The following is a 15,887-nucleotide window of genomic DNA, read 5'->3' on the forward strand; positions in this document are numbered from 1 at the left end:
GGGGGCCCCCGGGGTTCCCCGGCCCGCCCCACAAGGGCCCGACACGCCCCGCCCCGCCCCGCACGACAAGGCCTCCCGGCTCCCCACAACCGGACTTTATTGACGCGCGCCGAGGGGGCGGGGTGGGGTCCCTGAAGGGTGCAGGGGGCACCTGGTGGGGGTAGGGGGCCCCTCGGTTGGTGCAGAAGACCCCCGGAGGGGCAGGGAGGCCCCTGGGGAGGCGCAGGGGGACCCTCAGGAGGGACTAGGCAGGGCACCCCTGAGGGCTGCAGGGGGCCCCGGGGGGGGGGGAGGAAGGCCCCTGGGGGGCACGAGGGGCCCCTCAGGAGGGTCCGGGTGAGGGGACCCCCCCTGCTGGGGGGGCGGGGCAGCTCCGCCTCCCTCAGGGCTGAGAGAAAAGGGGGTGGGGGCGAGCAGCAGGGTCCCCCTCCAGCCCCACCTCCACGGGGGGGCAGCCAGAAAGGGCAGGGGGGACACCTCCCCCGGCCCCCCTCAGAGGCAGGAAAATGGGACGGGGTCCCCGACTCCCCCCTTCCCCTCAGCCCGCACACGCCTGGAGCCAGGCTGGGGGGGGGGTGGGGGGAGAAGAGGGGCGGGGGGTGGCTCCCCCACTTTGCCCTCAGCCCCCTCAGCCTCCTCGGGGGATGGATGGAGGAGCGAGAAAGGGACGGGGGAGGCGAAAGGGGACGGGGGGCGGCTCTCAGCCCCCCTCCGCTTTGCTCAAGCCAGGAGAGGAAGAAAATGGGGAGGCAGAAGGGGGTGTCCGCCGGGGGGAAAGGGGGAGGGCGGAGGAGTCACGTTCCGTCCGGCCCGGGGCCGCCCCGCGACTCAGAGCGGGAGGTAAAGGGAGTAGTCGGAGAGGGCCCAGCGGCGAGCGGGCCGGGCCGTGCGGCCGATCATGGGCAGCTTCTGGGCGTAGCGGGAGGCGGGGCTGGGCCCGTGGTGGGCCGGGAAGGCCGTCTGGAAGAGGCGGCCGCGGCACCTGCGGCCGGCCTGCCGCCCCGCGATGAGGAAGCGGAAGTGGGGGGCGGCCCGGGGGGCGAAGCGGCTCTTCTGGAACACGTCCCGGGCGCCGGGCCGCAGGCCTTGCTGGCGCGGGGCCCCGCGGGGCCGGTGCGGCCGCGGCGGGGGCCGGCTCTCGGCCGGGGGCGCCGCCGCCGGGGCCGCGGGGACCCCCGCCGGCGGCCCCCCGCCCCGGCCGCCCCCCTCCTCCTCCCGGGGGCCGACCGTGGCGCTGGCCGTCAGCTGGGGCATCTTGCGGACGGCCTCGGCCGCGGCCGCCGGCTCCTTCTTGCCCCCGGGGGGCCGAGGGGCGGCCGGGGAGGGCTGCCCGGTGCCGAAGCGCGTCGCCAGGCTGTCGCCGAAGAAGGCGTAGAGCTCCCGATAGGTGTCTCCCAGCGGCGCGGGGGCGGCGGGGGTCCCCGGCCCCGCGGCCCCGGGGGCCGAGGGGACCCCCGGGCCGAAGCCCGGCTCTCCCGCCCCGCCGGCGGGCGGGTCCTGCAGGAGGAGGCCGGCCCAAGGCAGGTCCTCGGGGCGACGGGCCCCTCCGCCGCCGCCGCCCTCGCCGGGCCCGCCGGCCTGGGCCTTCATCTTCAGCAGCCGCTCCACCGCCACCTGCAGAGAGGAGCGGCGTCACCCGGGGGGCGGCGGCGGGAGGGCCCACGCCCCCGGGAGGCCGGGCCGGGCCGGCCCTCGACCGCTTGACGCTCTCCCGAGGAGAGGCGGCAGGCCCGGGGACTCTCTCGTCTCGTGGGAAGAGACCGACGAAGCAACAAGTAGAGACACGTTAGGGGTAGGGTGGCTGATGGGGTTAGGACGGGGGAAGGTAGAAGCCCAGTGGCGGGGACTGGGCTTTGGGGGAAGGTGACTGAGAGACAAGGACTTTGGGGAAGGGGATTTTGAGAGACAAGGACTACGGAGGTGACTTTGAGAGAGAAAAGGAACACCGTTTGAGAAGCAGTGTGACCTAGTGGATAGAGCGCGGGTCTGGGAGGCAGAAGGACCTGGGTTCTAATTCTGCCTCCGCCCCTCATCTACCGTGTGACCTTGGGTGCGTAACTTCACTTCTCCGTGCCCGGTACCTCATCTGTAATATGAGGATTAAGACGACGGGCCCCGTGTGGGACAGGGACTCTTGTCCAACCTGAATAGCTTGTATCTACCCCAGCGCTCGGTACAGTGCCTGGCGTAGAGTAAGCCCTTAAAAAATACCAATATAAAAAAAGGAAGCGTGTACGAGTCCCTTGGGGGCAGGGACCGTACCTCATTCTCAACGACGGATTTCTTGTGGTCGGTACGCGGCAGATGTTTATTAAAAAAATACTATTCCTACTGCTAGAGGGGGTTAACGGGAAGCCTTGCTTTGAGGGTAGCAGGTCCCGTGAGGGAAACCGTGGCCAACGGCGAAGGGATCTGGTCCCAAGAAGGGCTCAGATTCCCCCCGGTTCAGCCTCAGGCCTCGAGCACCACCAGTTCAGTGACGGGGCAGTGACTCACCAGGATGGCTCCGTAGACTTTGTGCCCGTCAGCCTTGACCTGGGCGTTGGAGACAGAGTAGTCGTCCAACACGGCCTGCAGGTTGGCCCAGTAAGTGGACAGGTGAGGGTAGAGGATCGTCTCTACTGCCTGGGAGCAGAGGAGGAGAGCGTGGGAGAGGGCAGACCACCCACCGTCACCACGTCCCCTCGCCGATTTCCCTTTTCTACCTTCCCCCTTTGTTCCGCCCTCCCGGCTCAGCCCCATCTCCCATCCCTCCTCTGAGATCGTTGAGCGCGTTGTGGGCGGGGGATGTGTCCGTTGACCGTTCTGTTGTACTCTCCCCCAGCGCTTACTTCAGTGCTGCGCACGCGGTAAGCGCTCAATAAATACGACAGACCGACTGCTCGAGCCGCCCCTCAAGCCCGCTCGCCTCGTTCGGCCCGGGTGTGCCGGCTTCCGCTCGGGGCCGCCCGGGGAGGAGCCGAGCAAGAGTTGCGCGGAGCCCGGGGTGCCCGTTACCTTCCAGCCCAGGGCGTGCAGGCCCACGACCGCTCCGTAGTGCGAGCACAGGGGCCGCACGGGATCGGCCAACACTTTCTGCAGCGACAGGAGGATCTGCTGGTACAGGCCGCTCACCAGATCCCCGTGAGTCCTGGCGAGGAACAGAGGGAACTCACATTTTTCTATTTTTCTTATTTTTTAAAGGTGTTAGCGCTTACTATGGGCCAGGCACTAAGTGCTGGAAGCAGTGTGGCCTAGCGGAAAGAGCCCGGGCTTGGGAGTCGGAGGTCGTGGGTTCTGATCCCGCCTCCGCCGCTTGTCAGCTGGGTGACTTTGGGCAAGTCGCTTCACTTCTCTGGGCCTCGGGTGCCTCATCTGGAAAATGGGGATGAAGACCGCGAGCCCCACGTGGGAAAACCTGATGACCTCGTATCTACCTCAGCGCTTAGATCGGTGCTTGGCACACAGTAAACGCTTAGCAAACACCAGCGTTATTATTATTATACAAGATAATCAGGTTGGACACGGTCCCTGTCCCACATGGGGCTCACGATCTTACCTCTGCCTTTTCCAGAGGAAGTAACTGAGGCCCAGAGAAGTGAACCGGCTCACTCGGGGTCACGAGGTGGGCAAGTGGCGGAGGGCCGGGGTTAGAACCGGGTCCTTAAGACTCCCAGGCCCGTGCTCCATCCGCTACGCCACGCCGCTTCACTAAACCAGCACACCGGGAGAATAGGTTTTCAGCTTGGTATGCCGGAAAGGGGAGGGGGCTGAGTGGATGAAGCTGGACCGCCTCCAACGGGGACTCCACACTCACCAAACCCAAACGCCCAACCCATCCAGGCTCTCCGTCACCCCTGCAAGGATGTAACGGACCCCAGTGGAGCTTATCGGGGTGAATGCTGCCATGTACTGTCCGTCCTCTTTAAAATCGTGGTATTTGTTGAGCGCTTACTATGTGCAGAGCACTGTTCTGAGCGCTGGGGGGTACAAGGTGAACAGGTGGTCCCACGTGGGGCTCACAGTTTTAATCCCCATTTGACAGATGAGGTAACTGAAGCACAGAGAAGTTAAGTGACTTGCCCAAGGTCACACAGCTGACTAGCGGCAGAGCCGGGGTTAGAACCCGTGACCTCTGACTCCCAAGCCCGCGCTCTTTCCACTGAGCCATTCTGCTTCTTTACCTCCGCTTCCAGTCCCGTAAACCTCCCCCTCCGGAACACCTCTTTTTTTTTTCTCTCACACTACACACCCCAACTCAACCTGATGCTCTTTTCCAAAGGCAGGAAGCCAGACAGACAAAACGGTTGCATTTTCAGTAAATCTGTGGGTAAACCTAAAGGGCATCCTTCTCCCCCCAAGTATTATTTGGTAATATCGTTCTATGCCATAATAATACTTCATCAGTGTAAAGAGCCGAATTGTGTGGGTGAGTGTGTTTGGGTGTGTGGTGGGTGGGGGGGAGATTGGATTTTTGGCACTTTTAGAATTATCCTAGGAAAACGATTAAAGATAGCCAAAAAAAAATTTCTGATGGGCAATGAGTCTTGAAAATTTGGCTTGGTTCCCAGAGCGTGGGCTGGAAGGCAGCATTTAATAATAATGATGATAAGAAGAAGAAGAAGAAGAAGAACCCAGGTCTTTCTGACTTTCAGGCCCATGCTCTATCCATTAGGCCAAGCTGCTTCTCTACATCCTGATTTCTCTTCCCAGAACTCCACGATTTGGGCCCCTCCAGTTTCCACAGATCCATTTCATTCCCAGGTCCACCCCCAATCAATATTTATTATTATATTAATAAAAATATTAATGGTATTTCAGCGCTTACTACGTGCCAAGCACTGTTCTAGGCACTGGGGTAGATACAGGGTCATCAGGTTGTCCCACATGGGGTTCCCACTTTTAATCCCCATTTTACAGATAACTGAGGCACAGGGAAGGGAAGTGACTTGCCCTAGGTCACAGAGCGGACAGGTGGCGGAGGTGGGATTAGAACCCACGTCCTCTGACTCCCAAGCCCGCGCTACTTCCACTAAGCCACGCTGCTTCTCTTAATGGGGACACCTTAGTTTGGCCGGTTTTCATTCCGGCGAAGACCGTATCAGAGAGTTCAGGTCCAGAAGATAGGCCGCGCTGCTTGGTGACTTTACTGAGGTATCTTGAATGTGGCTTTGAAACATCCGGGGCGGTGGGGAGGGGGAGACATATTTTGTCAAGTTTCAGGGAATGTGGCTACCATCTCCGCTGCACTCTCCCGACCGCTTAGGATGATGTTCTTGCACAAAGTAAGCGCTCCAAAAATACCACTTATCATTATTATTATTACACCATTTACCTATTTATATTAATATTATATTTATATTAGAGAAGCAGCATGGCTCAGTGGCAAGAGCCCGGGCTTTGGAGTCAGAGGTCATGGGTTCGAATCCCTGCTCTGCCACTTGTCAGCTGGGTGACTGTGGGCAAGTCACTTCGCTTCTGTGGGCCTCAGTTACCTCATCTGTAAAATGGGGATTGAGACTGTGAGTCCCACGTGGGACAAGCTGATTCCCCTGTCTACCCCAGCGCTTAGAACAGTGCTCTGCACATAGTAAGCGCTTAACAAATACCAACATTATTGTTATTATTGTTATTATTAATGTCCGTCTCTCCCTCTAGACTGTGAGCTTGTTGTGGGCAGGAATGTGTCTGTTGTTATATTATACTCCGCCAGGCGCTCAAGTGCTCAATAAATAGGACCGAATGAATCGGTAAATGGCAGAGCAATCAATGCCATCCCGATGGCGCCTCCTCACCCGATACCCAGTGAGAAGCGGACGGCTTCGTGGATAGGGCACGGGCCTGGGAGTCACGGGGGCCTGGGTTCTAATCCCCGCTCCACCATATGTCTGCTGTGCGACCTTGGGTGAGTAACTTATTTCTCTGTGCCTCAGTTACCTCATCAGTTAAAAAAATGGGAAGTAAGACCGGGATCCCCATTTGGGACAGGGACTGGGCCCCACCAGAATGGCTTGTATTCACCCCAACGCTTAGAATAGTCCCTGCCACATAGTAAGCGTTTAACGAATACCACAATTACTCTAAGGGAGGCAGCGTGGCTCAGTGGAAAGAGCCCGGGCTTGGGCGGCAGAGGTCACGGGTTCAAATCCCAGCTCAGCCACTGGTCAGCTGGGTGACTTTGGGCAAGTCACTTCTCTTCTCTGGGCCTCAATTACCCCTTCTGTCAAATGGGAATGAAGACCGTGAGCCCCACGTGGGACAACCCGATCACCTTGTATCCCCCCCCCCGGCGCTTAGAACAGTGCTTCGCACATAATAAGCGCTTAACAAATGCCTTCATTATTATTACTATTATCGTTCCAGCGCTTAAAACAGTCCCTGGCACACAGTAAGCGCTTAAGAAGTGCCATTCTCCCGATCTTTCTATCACTGATAGCCCGGTACCAGAAGATGTGGCTGAGGAGCAAGGCGGCCCCATCGCGCAGCGTCCAGTGGTCGTTGAGGGGGTTGATGGAGGCGGCCAGCGGCTCCAGGACGCAGTAGAGGACGCTGCCCACCAGGGAACGGACGTAGGGCCCCAGGCAGAGGTGCGGGTTGCGGACCAGGCTCCGGGCCACCTGCAGCAGCCTGTGCAGCTGCTCCAGGTCGTGACTCACCGACTTCACCTGCCCGGGGGACGACTCCACCGGTGAGAAGAGGGCGGAGCGCGGAGGGGACGGGGCCCGCCGCCCTCCCCCACCCACCCCCCAGGTCCGTTTCCGCTCGGCCAAGCCCCCCAGCTCCCAAACACACCCCCGCCCCAAATCCCAAAATCTCCCACCCCCTCCACTCCTTTCCGTCTCCCCCTACTCCGGGTTCCCCGCCCCGCCGGGCCCGGCCCAGGCCACTCACCCCGCTGACCACGTAAACGAAGTAAGGCAGCAGGGCCGCGATCTTGGAGTTGGTCTGCAAATCCTGAAGGGCGACCTAAAGGGGAAGGGGACGGGGTTCAAATCCCCCTCCCGCCGACACGTTCGGCTGCGGGTCGGCACGGAAATGCTCCCAAATCCAACCCAAATTCTCCCTCCGCGGTTTCATCCTCAGTCAGTTGAACGTATTGGTTGGGTGCTTACTGTGTGCGGAGCACTGTACTAAGCGCCTGGGAGAGCACGATATAATCATAAAGAGATATTCCCTGCCCTCAACCAGCTTCCAGTCTAGAGGGGGAGACAGACATCAAGACAAATGAATCACAGATAAAATTTTAAAATAAATTAAAAAAATTTATAGATGAATTCATAATAAAATCCTGACTCTTGTGGCTTATCGTCATCACTAATGTTGTCGAGCACCTATAAGATGCCTTATATAATAATAATAATGATGGCATTTGTTAAGCGCTTACTCTGTGCGAAGCACTGTTCTAAGCGCTGGGGGGGGATACAAGGTGATCGGGTTGTCCCACGTGGGGCTCACAGTCTTAATCCCTATTTTCCAGACGAGGTCACTGAGGCACGGAGAAGCAGAGAAACAGCGCAGCTCGGTGGAAAGAGTCCGGGCTCGGGAGTCAGCAGTCATGGGTTCGAACCCCAGCTCTGCCACTTGTCAGCTGTGTGACTGTGGGCAAGTCACTTAAATTCTCTGTGCCTCAGTTCCCTATTTGTAAAATGGGGATGAAGACTGTGAGCCTCACGTGGGACAACCTGATTAGCCTGTATCTCCCCCAGCGCTTAGAACAGTGCTCTGCACAAAGTAAGAGCTTAACAAATACCAACCTTATTATTAAGTGGCTTGCCCAAAGTCACACAGCTGACAAGCAGTGGCACTAGGTGCTTGGGGAACAGTCAAGGAATTCACATTTTAGGGGAAGACACCCACCCAACCCCCCAACACCCCCCGCGAACCCCCAAATGGAAATCTACTCCAACATGCCAAAAAGGGCACCGTTTAGCCGGACTGCTCAGAGCACCACGGTGATCTCCCCTCGCCCTCCCTCCTTTCTCCCGCCAATCTGCCCCCTACCCCAAGTCCTGTAACAAAATCCCCAAATCCCAAAGTGGGAGGAGCGGGGATGCGACCTGGAAAGAGGAGAAATCGATGGGGGAAGCCTCCCGGGGGAGAGGTGATTTCGGAAGGGCTCTCAAGATCGGGGAGGGGGGCTGCAATCTGCCGGACGTGAAGGGGGAGGGAGGAGAAGAGTATGGGCAAGAGAAAGGCACAGCAGAGAGCTTCGCTCTAGAGGAGCAAAGCATCTGCGCTGGGGTCTGGAAGGAGAGAGTTGAGTGACTTAAAGCCAGTAGTCGGGAGCTTCTGCTGGAGGCGAGACTGTAAGCTCGTTGCGGGCAGGGAACGGGTCCTATTTACCCTCCCTTAAAGGACAGCCGAGATTTTAAGAGTGAACAAGGAGAGAACTACAAGAAAGCGACTGCATCTGCAAGAATGAGGAGGGAGATGGTCTCTGATGGAAATCTGTGCTGGTGGTGTTGGCCCGAAGATTTCTCCCTAGTGCTGTACTGGCACTCATTCATTCATTCAATCCTATTTACTGAGCACTTACTGCGGGCAGAGCACCGTCCTAAGCGTCTGGGAGAGTACGATACAACAACAGACAGGATCCCTGCCCAATCGATAGAAATACATGAATGACAGATACGGACATCTGAGCCGTGGGGCTGGGAGGGGGGACGAACGAAGGGGGCAAGTCGGGGCGACACAGAGGCGAGTGGGAGAAGAGGAAAGGAGGGGCTTAGTCTGGGAAGGCCTCTTGGAGGAGATGCGCCCTCGATAAGGGTGTATTCGGGACTTTTATGGGGAAATTTATTGGCACCGAGGAGGAAAAGGGTTAATAATAATAATAATAATAATGTTGGTATTTTTTAAGCACTTACTATGTGCCGAGCACTGTTCTAAGCGCTGGGGTAGCCACAGGGGAATCAGGATGTCCCACGTGGGGCTCACAGTCTTAATCCCCATTTTACAGATGAGGTAACTGAGGCACAGAGAAGTTAAGTGACTTGCCCACAGTCACACAGCTGACAAGTGGCAGAGCTGGGATTCAAACTCATGACCTCTGACTGCAAAGCCCGTGCTCTTGCCACTGAGCCACGCTGCCCGAGTGCTTAGTACAGTGCTCTGCACATAGTAAGCGCTCGATAAATACTATTGAATGAAGGAATCCCCTTGGCCTGTCACCCACAGGGTCTCCCTCAACCCCACCCTCCTCACCTTCATCAGCTGGGGGTCGTCCCCCAGCACGGCCCGGGTGACCTGCTGGTAGTATTTGAGCAGGTCGTCCGTCAACGAGGAAACGGCATTGGGCACTGCGGAAGTGCAGAGAGTGGTCAACGGCACAGGACGGGGTTCCTCCCCACCCCGAGAGCCCCGTCGCCCTCCCTCACGGCAGTCATCGCCGGCCACGGGACGGCAGGCGGGAGTCGCAAATCAGAACGAACGGCCGAGAATCGGACAACCGGCTTCCGAGCCTAGGGGCCAGGAAGGGTGGCGGGGGCGCCTGTCCTGGGACCTGCCACCGATGCCAACTCTTACCGGATCCTTGAGGCTCCAAGTTGCCTTTGCCATCCAAGTAAGAGACGTGAACTGCAGCCAGATGAGAGAGAGCGAATGGGAGAGAGAAGTCACCGAGGCCAGAACCGCCCAGTGCCCTACTGGTCCTCGCTCTCGCCTATCTCACCGCCGACCTCTTGCTGACGTCCCGCCTCGGACCTGAAACGCCCTCCCTGCTCATATCCGCCAGCCCGCCGCTCTCCCCCGCTCCGAAACCCCCTCCACACCTCCTCCAAGAGGCCTTCCCTGACTACGACCTCGTTTCCTCTTCTTCCATCCCCTTCTGCGTCGCTCCCTTTTATTCACCCCCTCCCTCAGCCCTGCGGCACTTATGTCCATATCCGTAATTTACTTATTTATAGTAATGTCCGTCTCCCCCTCGGGACCCTAAGCGCGCCGTGGGCAGGGAATGTGCCTACCAACTCTGTTCTGCTGTACTCTCCCAAGCGCTTAGTACAGTCTTCTGCACACGGTAAGCGCTCGATAAATACCACCGACTGACTGAATGACCGGATCCCGTCATGATGGGATCTCTCCCTCGGCCCCACCCCGTCACCCACCCCTCACTGCCATGAGAAGCAGCGGGGCTCAGCGGAGAGAGCCCGGGCTTGGGAGTCAGAGGTCGTGGGTTCTAATCCCGGCCCCCGCCACTTGTCTGCTGGGTGACTGTGGGCAAGTCACTTCGCTTCTCTGGGCCTCAGTGACCTCGTCTGGAAAACGGGGACTGAGACTGTGAGCCCCACGTGGGGCAACCTGATTACCTCCCACCTACTCCAACGCTTAGAACAGTGCTCGGCACATAGTCGGCGCTTCAAAATACCGTCATCATCACCACCTTGGCCCTGATCGCCACTCATCCTTCGCCCCGTCGCCCTCGACGCCAGCCCCCCGGCCGCCCTCCGGGCCCACACCTCTCACAACCGTCTCAGCGCAGCCTTTGGGGATGTTGGTTGCCAGGGCCAGCTCCACCAGGTTCACCTCTCTGTCTTCGGGGAAGTAGAGGTCCCCCTCTTTGGCCGGGCGAAGGGGCAGAGCCTCCTGGGAGCCGTAGCCACACACCGCCTGGGGAAACAGCAGAGCTGGAGTAAAAACCTCGGGCTCCGGGAGGGGGAAAGGGTCTGGTCGCGAACGCTTGGCCTACGGTAGAGAGTACCTGCCGTCTGCCTCAAAAGAACACAACAACTGCGATCTTACAAAGAAACCCAGCAGCGTGGCCTCGGGGAAAGAGGAAAGGGCTGGACGTTAGAGGACCTGGGTTCTAATCCCATCCTCTAGACTGTACGTTTGTTGTGGGCAGGGAACGTGTCAGTTATAATACGGTCATATGGTACTCCCCCAGCGCTCAGGACAGTGCTCTGCACACAGTAAGCGCTCCCTAGGTACGGCTGACTGACCGAATCTGCCGCTTACCTGCCGGGTGACCTCGGACAAGTCACTCGGCTTTTCTGTGCCTCGGTTACCTCATCCGTACAACGGGGAACTCGGTACCTCACCTCCCTCCTTCTTAGGCCGTGAGCCTCACGCGGCACGGGGACCGCGTCCGACCCGACGGACTCGAATCCGCCCCAGTCCCTGGAATGGTCCCTGACACCTAGAAAGCCCTTCGCAAATACCATGATTAAATAAATACAGGGGCTGGGAGACCCTCTTCCTGAGCCCCGAGTGGGAGGATCCCGGCGCCACCCAAACCGCAGGAAATTGAGTCTGACGTGAACTCACCACCACAGAACGTGACCGATCCTCCTGCCCCTTCGTCTAATTTATTCCCACTTGCCCAAAGCCTCCTATCCAGCTAGGCCTGACCCCATCACTCCATAACCCCCCTTTTCTCCCCATTTCCCTCCCTCCCCCCCCCCCCACTCACCTCCACATTGCTCCACCGGAGCGCCCGGTTGAAATCCTCTACCGTCAGCTTCCGCCGCTTGGTGTGTTTCATGAACTGAGAGCTATTCTTGGGAGAAGAAACAACAGGCACCGGGTAGAGAGAATGATTTTATGGGTCCTTGCTTTGGAGGGAGGCCCGTGCCTGAGGATGGAGGACTAGGAAGAGAAGGAGCGTGGCCTAGAGGGGCCGAGCAAGGGCCTCGAGTCAGAAGGACCTGGGTTCTAATCCCGGCTCGCCAACTGTTTGCCGTGTCACCTTGGGCAACTCACTTCACTTTACCTCAGGGATGTCTTCTGTAAAATGGGGATGGAGACTGTGAGCCCCACTGGGGCAGGGACTGTATCTAACCTGATTTGCCTGTATCCACCCCAGCATTTGGCAATGATGGCAACGATAATATAATAATGGTATTTGTTAAGCGCTTACTATGCGCCAAGCGCTGTTCTAAGCACCGGGGTACACGCACGTAGATTGGACACAGTCCCCGTCCCACTCGGGGCTTAAACTCTTAATCCCCATTTTACAGATGAGGGAACCGAGGCCCAGAAGCTAAGTGACGGGAGACATGTGGCGGAGTCAGGATTAGAACCCAGGTCCTTGACTCCCAGGCCCACGCCCTACCCATTAAGCCACATTGCCTCTCCCAGTACAGTGCTCCAAACAGTGCCTGGCACACAGCACGCACTCAACAAGCGTCGTCATTATTGTCGTTTGTGGTTGTTACGAAAAAGGCTTCGAGAAAACCGAAGGGCGATCACTGGCTTGTCCGGGAATGAAAGGAGCTTCTTCTCTGGACAGTGGGTGAGGCTCCCCAGGATGGGAAGGGTGGCATGTGGGGGAGCAGAGTGGGAAGGAGGAAGCCCCAAAGGCGGGGAAAGGAGAGACTGGGGGGGGGGGGGGGGGCCGGGACGGGAAGGGTCACCTGGGTGGCCTCGCGAAGCCGGTAGCAGACGTCCTCGGCCAGCAGCGCGGCCACCTCGTCGCTCAGCTCCAACCCCGCGCTCTCGGCCATGAGCCGCACCGACTCCCGGGGGATCTCCACGAAGCGCCGCTCCTCCCGCTCGGCCATGGGCCCGGCGGGGCTGGGGGCCGCGGCCGACGCGAGGCGGGGGGGGGGGGGGGGGAACGTGCTCACGTCACCCCCTCCGCCCGGTCTGCAGCGGGGGGCCCCGGGACCCCCTTATTGACTTATTTACTCCGCCTCTCCCCTCCCGGGAACCCGGACCGGCCGCCCCTCCTGCCCCCAACCCAGAGGGAACCTCTAAAAGCAGAATGGTGTAATAATAATAACGGTATTTGGTAAGCGCTTACTATGTGCCAAGCACCGTTCTAAGCAGTGGAGTAGATACAAGGTGATGAGGTCGTCCCCCGTGGGGCTCCCGGTCTTCATCCCCATTTTCCAGATGAGGGAGCTGAGGCACAGAGAAGCGAAGTGACTTGCCCACAGTCACACAGCTGCCATCAAGCGCTTAGTACAGTGCTCTGCACATAGTGAGCGCTCAATAAATACGACTGAATGGAAGTGGCAGAGCCGGGATTAGAACCCACGACCCCTGACTCCCAAACCGGTGTAGTGGATAGAACACAGGCCTGGGGGGGGTCAGATGACCATGAGTTTGAATGCCACTTGTCTGCTGTGGGGCCTTGGGCAAGTCACTTCACTTCTCTGTGCCCGAGTTACCTCGTCTGTGAGCCCCATGTGGGACCGGGACTGCGTCCAACCTGGTTGTATCCACCCCGGCGCTTAGTACAGTGCCTGGCACGGAGTAAGCGGCGCTTAGTACAGTGCCTGGCACGTAGTAAGCGGCGCTTAATAAGTACCACGCTTATTACTTTCTAAATGCTTAGTCCAGGGCTCTGCACACAGTAAGCGCTCGATAAATCCGAGTGAATAAATGAGTATTACCAGTCGCTCTCCCATCCCTCTTCCTTTTGGGAACCTGCTCAATTCAATCGTATTTACTGAGCGCTTAGCGTGTGTGGAGCACTGTATTAAGCGCTTGGGAGAATAGGACACAGCGGCTTAACAGACACACCACCCGCCCACAACGAGCTAGAGAAGCAGCGTGGCTTAGTTGAAAGAGCCTGGGCTTGGGAGTCGGAGGTCGTGGGTTCTAATCCCGGCTCCGCCGCTCGTCAACTGCGTGACTGTGGGCGAGTCACTTCACTTCTCTGGGCCTCAGTGACCTCATCTGGAAAATGGGGATGAAGACCGTGAGCCCAAGAGGGACAACCTGATTCCCTTGTATCTACCCCAGCGCTTAGAACAGTGCTGGGCACATAGTAAGCGCTTAACAAATACCAACATCATCATCATTCACTGTGCCTCGGTGATCTCGTCTGTAAAATGGGGATGAAGACTGTGAGCCCCGCGTGGGACAACCTGATCACTTTGTAATAATAATAACAATGATGGTATTTGTTAAGTGCCTACTATGTGCCAAGCACTGTTCTTGGGGCTGGGGTAGCTAGAGAAGCAGCGTGGCTCAGTGGAAAGAGCACGGGCTTTGGAGTTAGAGGTCATGAGTTCGAATCCCAGCTCTGCCACTTGTCTGCTGTGTGACCTTGGGCGAGTCACTTCACTTCTCGGTGCCTCAGTTACCTCATCTGTAAAATGGGGATGAAGACTGTGAGCCCTACGTGGGACAACCTGATTCCCCTGTGTCTACCCCAGCGCTTAGAACGGTGCTCTGCACATAGTAAGCGCTTAACAAATACCAACATTATTATTATTATTATTATTACAAGGCGATCAGGTTGTCCCTCGTGGGGCTCCCAGTCTTCATCCCCATTTTCCAGAGGAGGTCACTGAGGCCCAGAGAAGTGACTTCATTCAGTAGCATTTACTGAGCACTGCCTAGGTGCAGCGCACTGTACTAGGCGCTTGGAATGTACAATTCGCCAGCAGATACTTGCTCAAAGTCACCCAGCGGACAAGTGGCGGAGCCGGGATTAGAACCCACCACCTGACTCCCAAGCCCGGGCTCTTCCCACCAAGCCACACCGCTTGCATCTCCCCCAGCGCTCAGAACAGTGCTTGGCACATCGCAAGCGCTTAGCAAATATCATCATCATCATTATTAAGGAGCTTACAGTGTAGACCTGCCCCCCCACCTCTGGTCCTGTGCCCTTTGAACCGCTCAGGGACTGGCCTCCCCGTCCCCCCTGCACCCTGAGCCCACGGGGGTGTCCCCGCCTCTCACCTGGGGTCCCTGAGCCCCTCAGATTCCGGGGTGGGCGACAGGCGGGGCGGGGGGCGTCGCCAGGGGCCAAAGGCCCAGGTGAGCGGGAGAGGAGGGCGCAGTCACGTGGTCTGGCGGGCGGGGGGAGGAGGGCAGAGGCGGGCCCAGCCTCGCGCATGCGCCCCGGGGGGGGGCGACTCCGTTCCGGCCAGCCCCGCCCCCTGCGCCCCTCAGCCAATCACAGCTGCCCCGCTCCCCTGTCACGTGAGAAGGGCCCCGGCCTCACCGCGGGCGCAGCCATGTTGCCGCCGGCCGTCACGTGACGGGGGAGCCCCCTCCGCCCCTTAAAGACACAGAGCCCACTTTCCCGGCTCGACCCGAAGACTGTGAGGGACGCGGCCGCTCGGCCTCGTTCCTATCGCGACAAGCGGCCTGGCGCGGCGGAAAGAGCCCGGCCTTAATAATAATAATAACGTTGGTATTTGTTAAGCGCTTACTATGTTCTCAAGAGCTTACTTGAGAAGCAGCGTGGCTCAGTGGAAAGAGCCCGGGCTTGGGAGTCAGAGGTCATGGGTTCGAATTCCGGCTCTGCCCCTTGTCAGCTGGGTCACTGTGGGCAAGTCACTTCTCTGGGCCTCAGTGACCCCCTCTGTCAAATGGGGATGAACTGTGAGCCTCACGTGGGACAACCCGATGACCCTGTATCTCCCCCAGCACTTAGAACAGTGCTCTGCACATAGTAAGCGCTTCACAAATACCAACATTATTATTATTATTTACAGGGTCATCAGGTTGCCCCACGTGAGGCTCACAGTCCTAATTTCCATATTACAGATGAGGTCACTGAGGCACAGAGAAGTTGAGTGACTTGCCCACAGTCACACAGCTGACAAGTGGCAGAGCTGGGATTCCAACCCATGACCTTAGGCTTAGGAGTCGGAGGGAGTCATGGGTTGGAATCCCGGCTCCGCCACCCATCAGCTGTGTGACTTTGGGCAAGTCGCTTCACTTCTCGGTGCCTCAGTTCCCTCATCTGGAAAATGGGGATGAAGACTGTGAGCCCCACGGGGGACAACCTGATGACCCTGGATCTACCCCAGCGCTTAGAACAGTGCTCGGCCCCTAGTAAGCGCTTAAGAAATACCAACATTTATTATTACTATTATTATTATTAATCATATTCATTGAGTGCTTACTGTATGCAAAGGACTGTACTAAGCACTAACAGAGAAGCAGCATGGCTCAGTGGAAAAAGTATGGGCTTGGGAGTCAGAGGTCATGGGTTCTAATCCTGGTTC

General features: G+C 58.2%; 1 protein-coding gene across 2 annotated transcripts; it reads right to left on the bottom strand.

Annotated features, from left to right (window-relative positions):
• Positions 1-80: 80 nt before the first annotated feature.
• On the bottom strand, positions 81-14,734 carry TAF6L (TATA-box binding protein associated factor 6 like). Of its 2 annotated transcripts, XM_029061083.2 has the most exons (11): positions 14,611-14,734; positions 12,330-12,489; positions 11,387-11,473; positions 10,434-10,584; positions 9,505-9,555; positions 9,184-9,278; positions 6,871-6,945; positions 6,424-6,644; positions 2,998-3,130; positions 2,497-2,625; positions 82-1,614 (listed from the first exon to the last, which is right to left on the bottom strand). In XM_029061083.2, exons 2-11 carry the CDS (start codon positions 12,474-12,476, stop codon positions 829-831), a joined length of 1,875 nt encoding a protein of 624 aa, XP_028916916.1. In that variant the 5' UTR covers positions 12,477-12,489; positions 14,611-14,734; the 3' UTR covers positions 82-828. The 2 variants fall into 2 exon arrangements, with proteins under 2 accessions (XP_028916919.1, XP_028916916.1); XM_029061086.2 differs by lacking the exon at positions 14,611-14,734 and having other exon boundaries at positions 81-1,614; positions 11,387-11,468; positions 12,330-12,411.
• Between the last annotated feature and the right edge of the window lie 1,153 nt (positions 14,735-15,887).

The sequence above is a fragment of the Ornithorhynchus anatinus genome, chromosome 3 (genome assembly GCF_004115215.2).
Source record: "Ornithorhynchus anatinus isolate Pmale09 chromosome 3, mOrnAna1.pri.v4, whole genome shotgun sequence".
NCBI classification, from domain to species: domain Eukaryota; kingdom Metazoa; phylum Chordata; class Mammalia; order Monotremata; family Ornithorhynchidae; genus Ornithorhynchus; species Ornithorhynchus anatinus.

Coding starts and splice junctions, on each gene's coding strand:
- TAF6L (XM_029061083.2), bottom strand. CDS start 12,476: ATGGCCGAGCGGGAGGAGCGGCGCTTCGTGGAGATCCCCCGGGAGTCG. Junction 3,131..6,423: donor CTCCTCAGCCACATCTTCTG/GTACCGGGCTAT, acceptor GTTCCTCGCCAG/GACTCACGGGGATCTGGTGA. Junction 1,615..2,496: donor AAGTCTACGGAGCCATCCTG/GTGAGTCACTGC, acceptor TCCTCTCTGCAG/GTGGCGGTGGAGCGGCTGCT.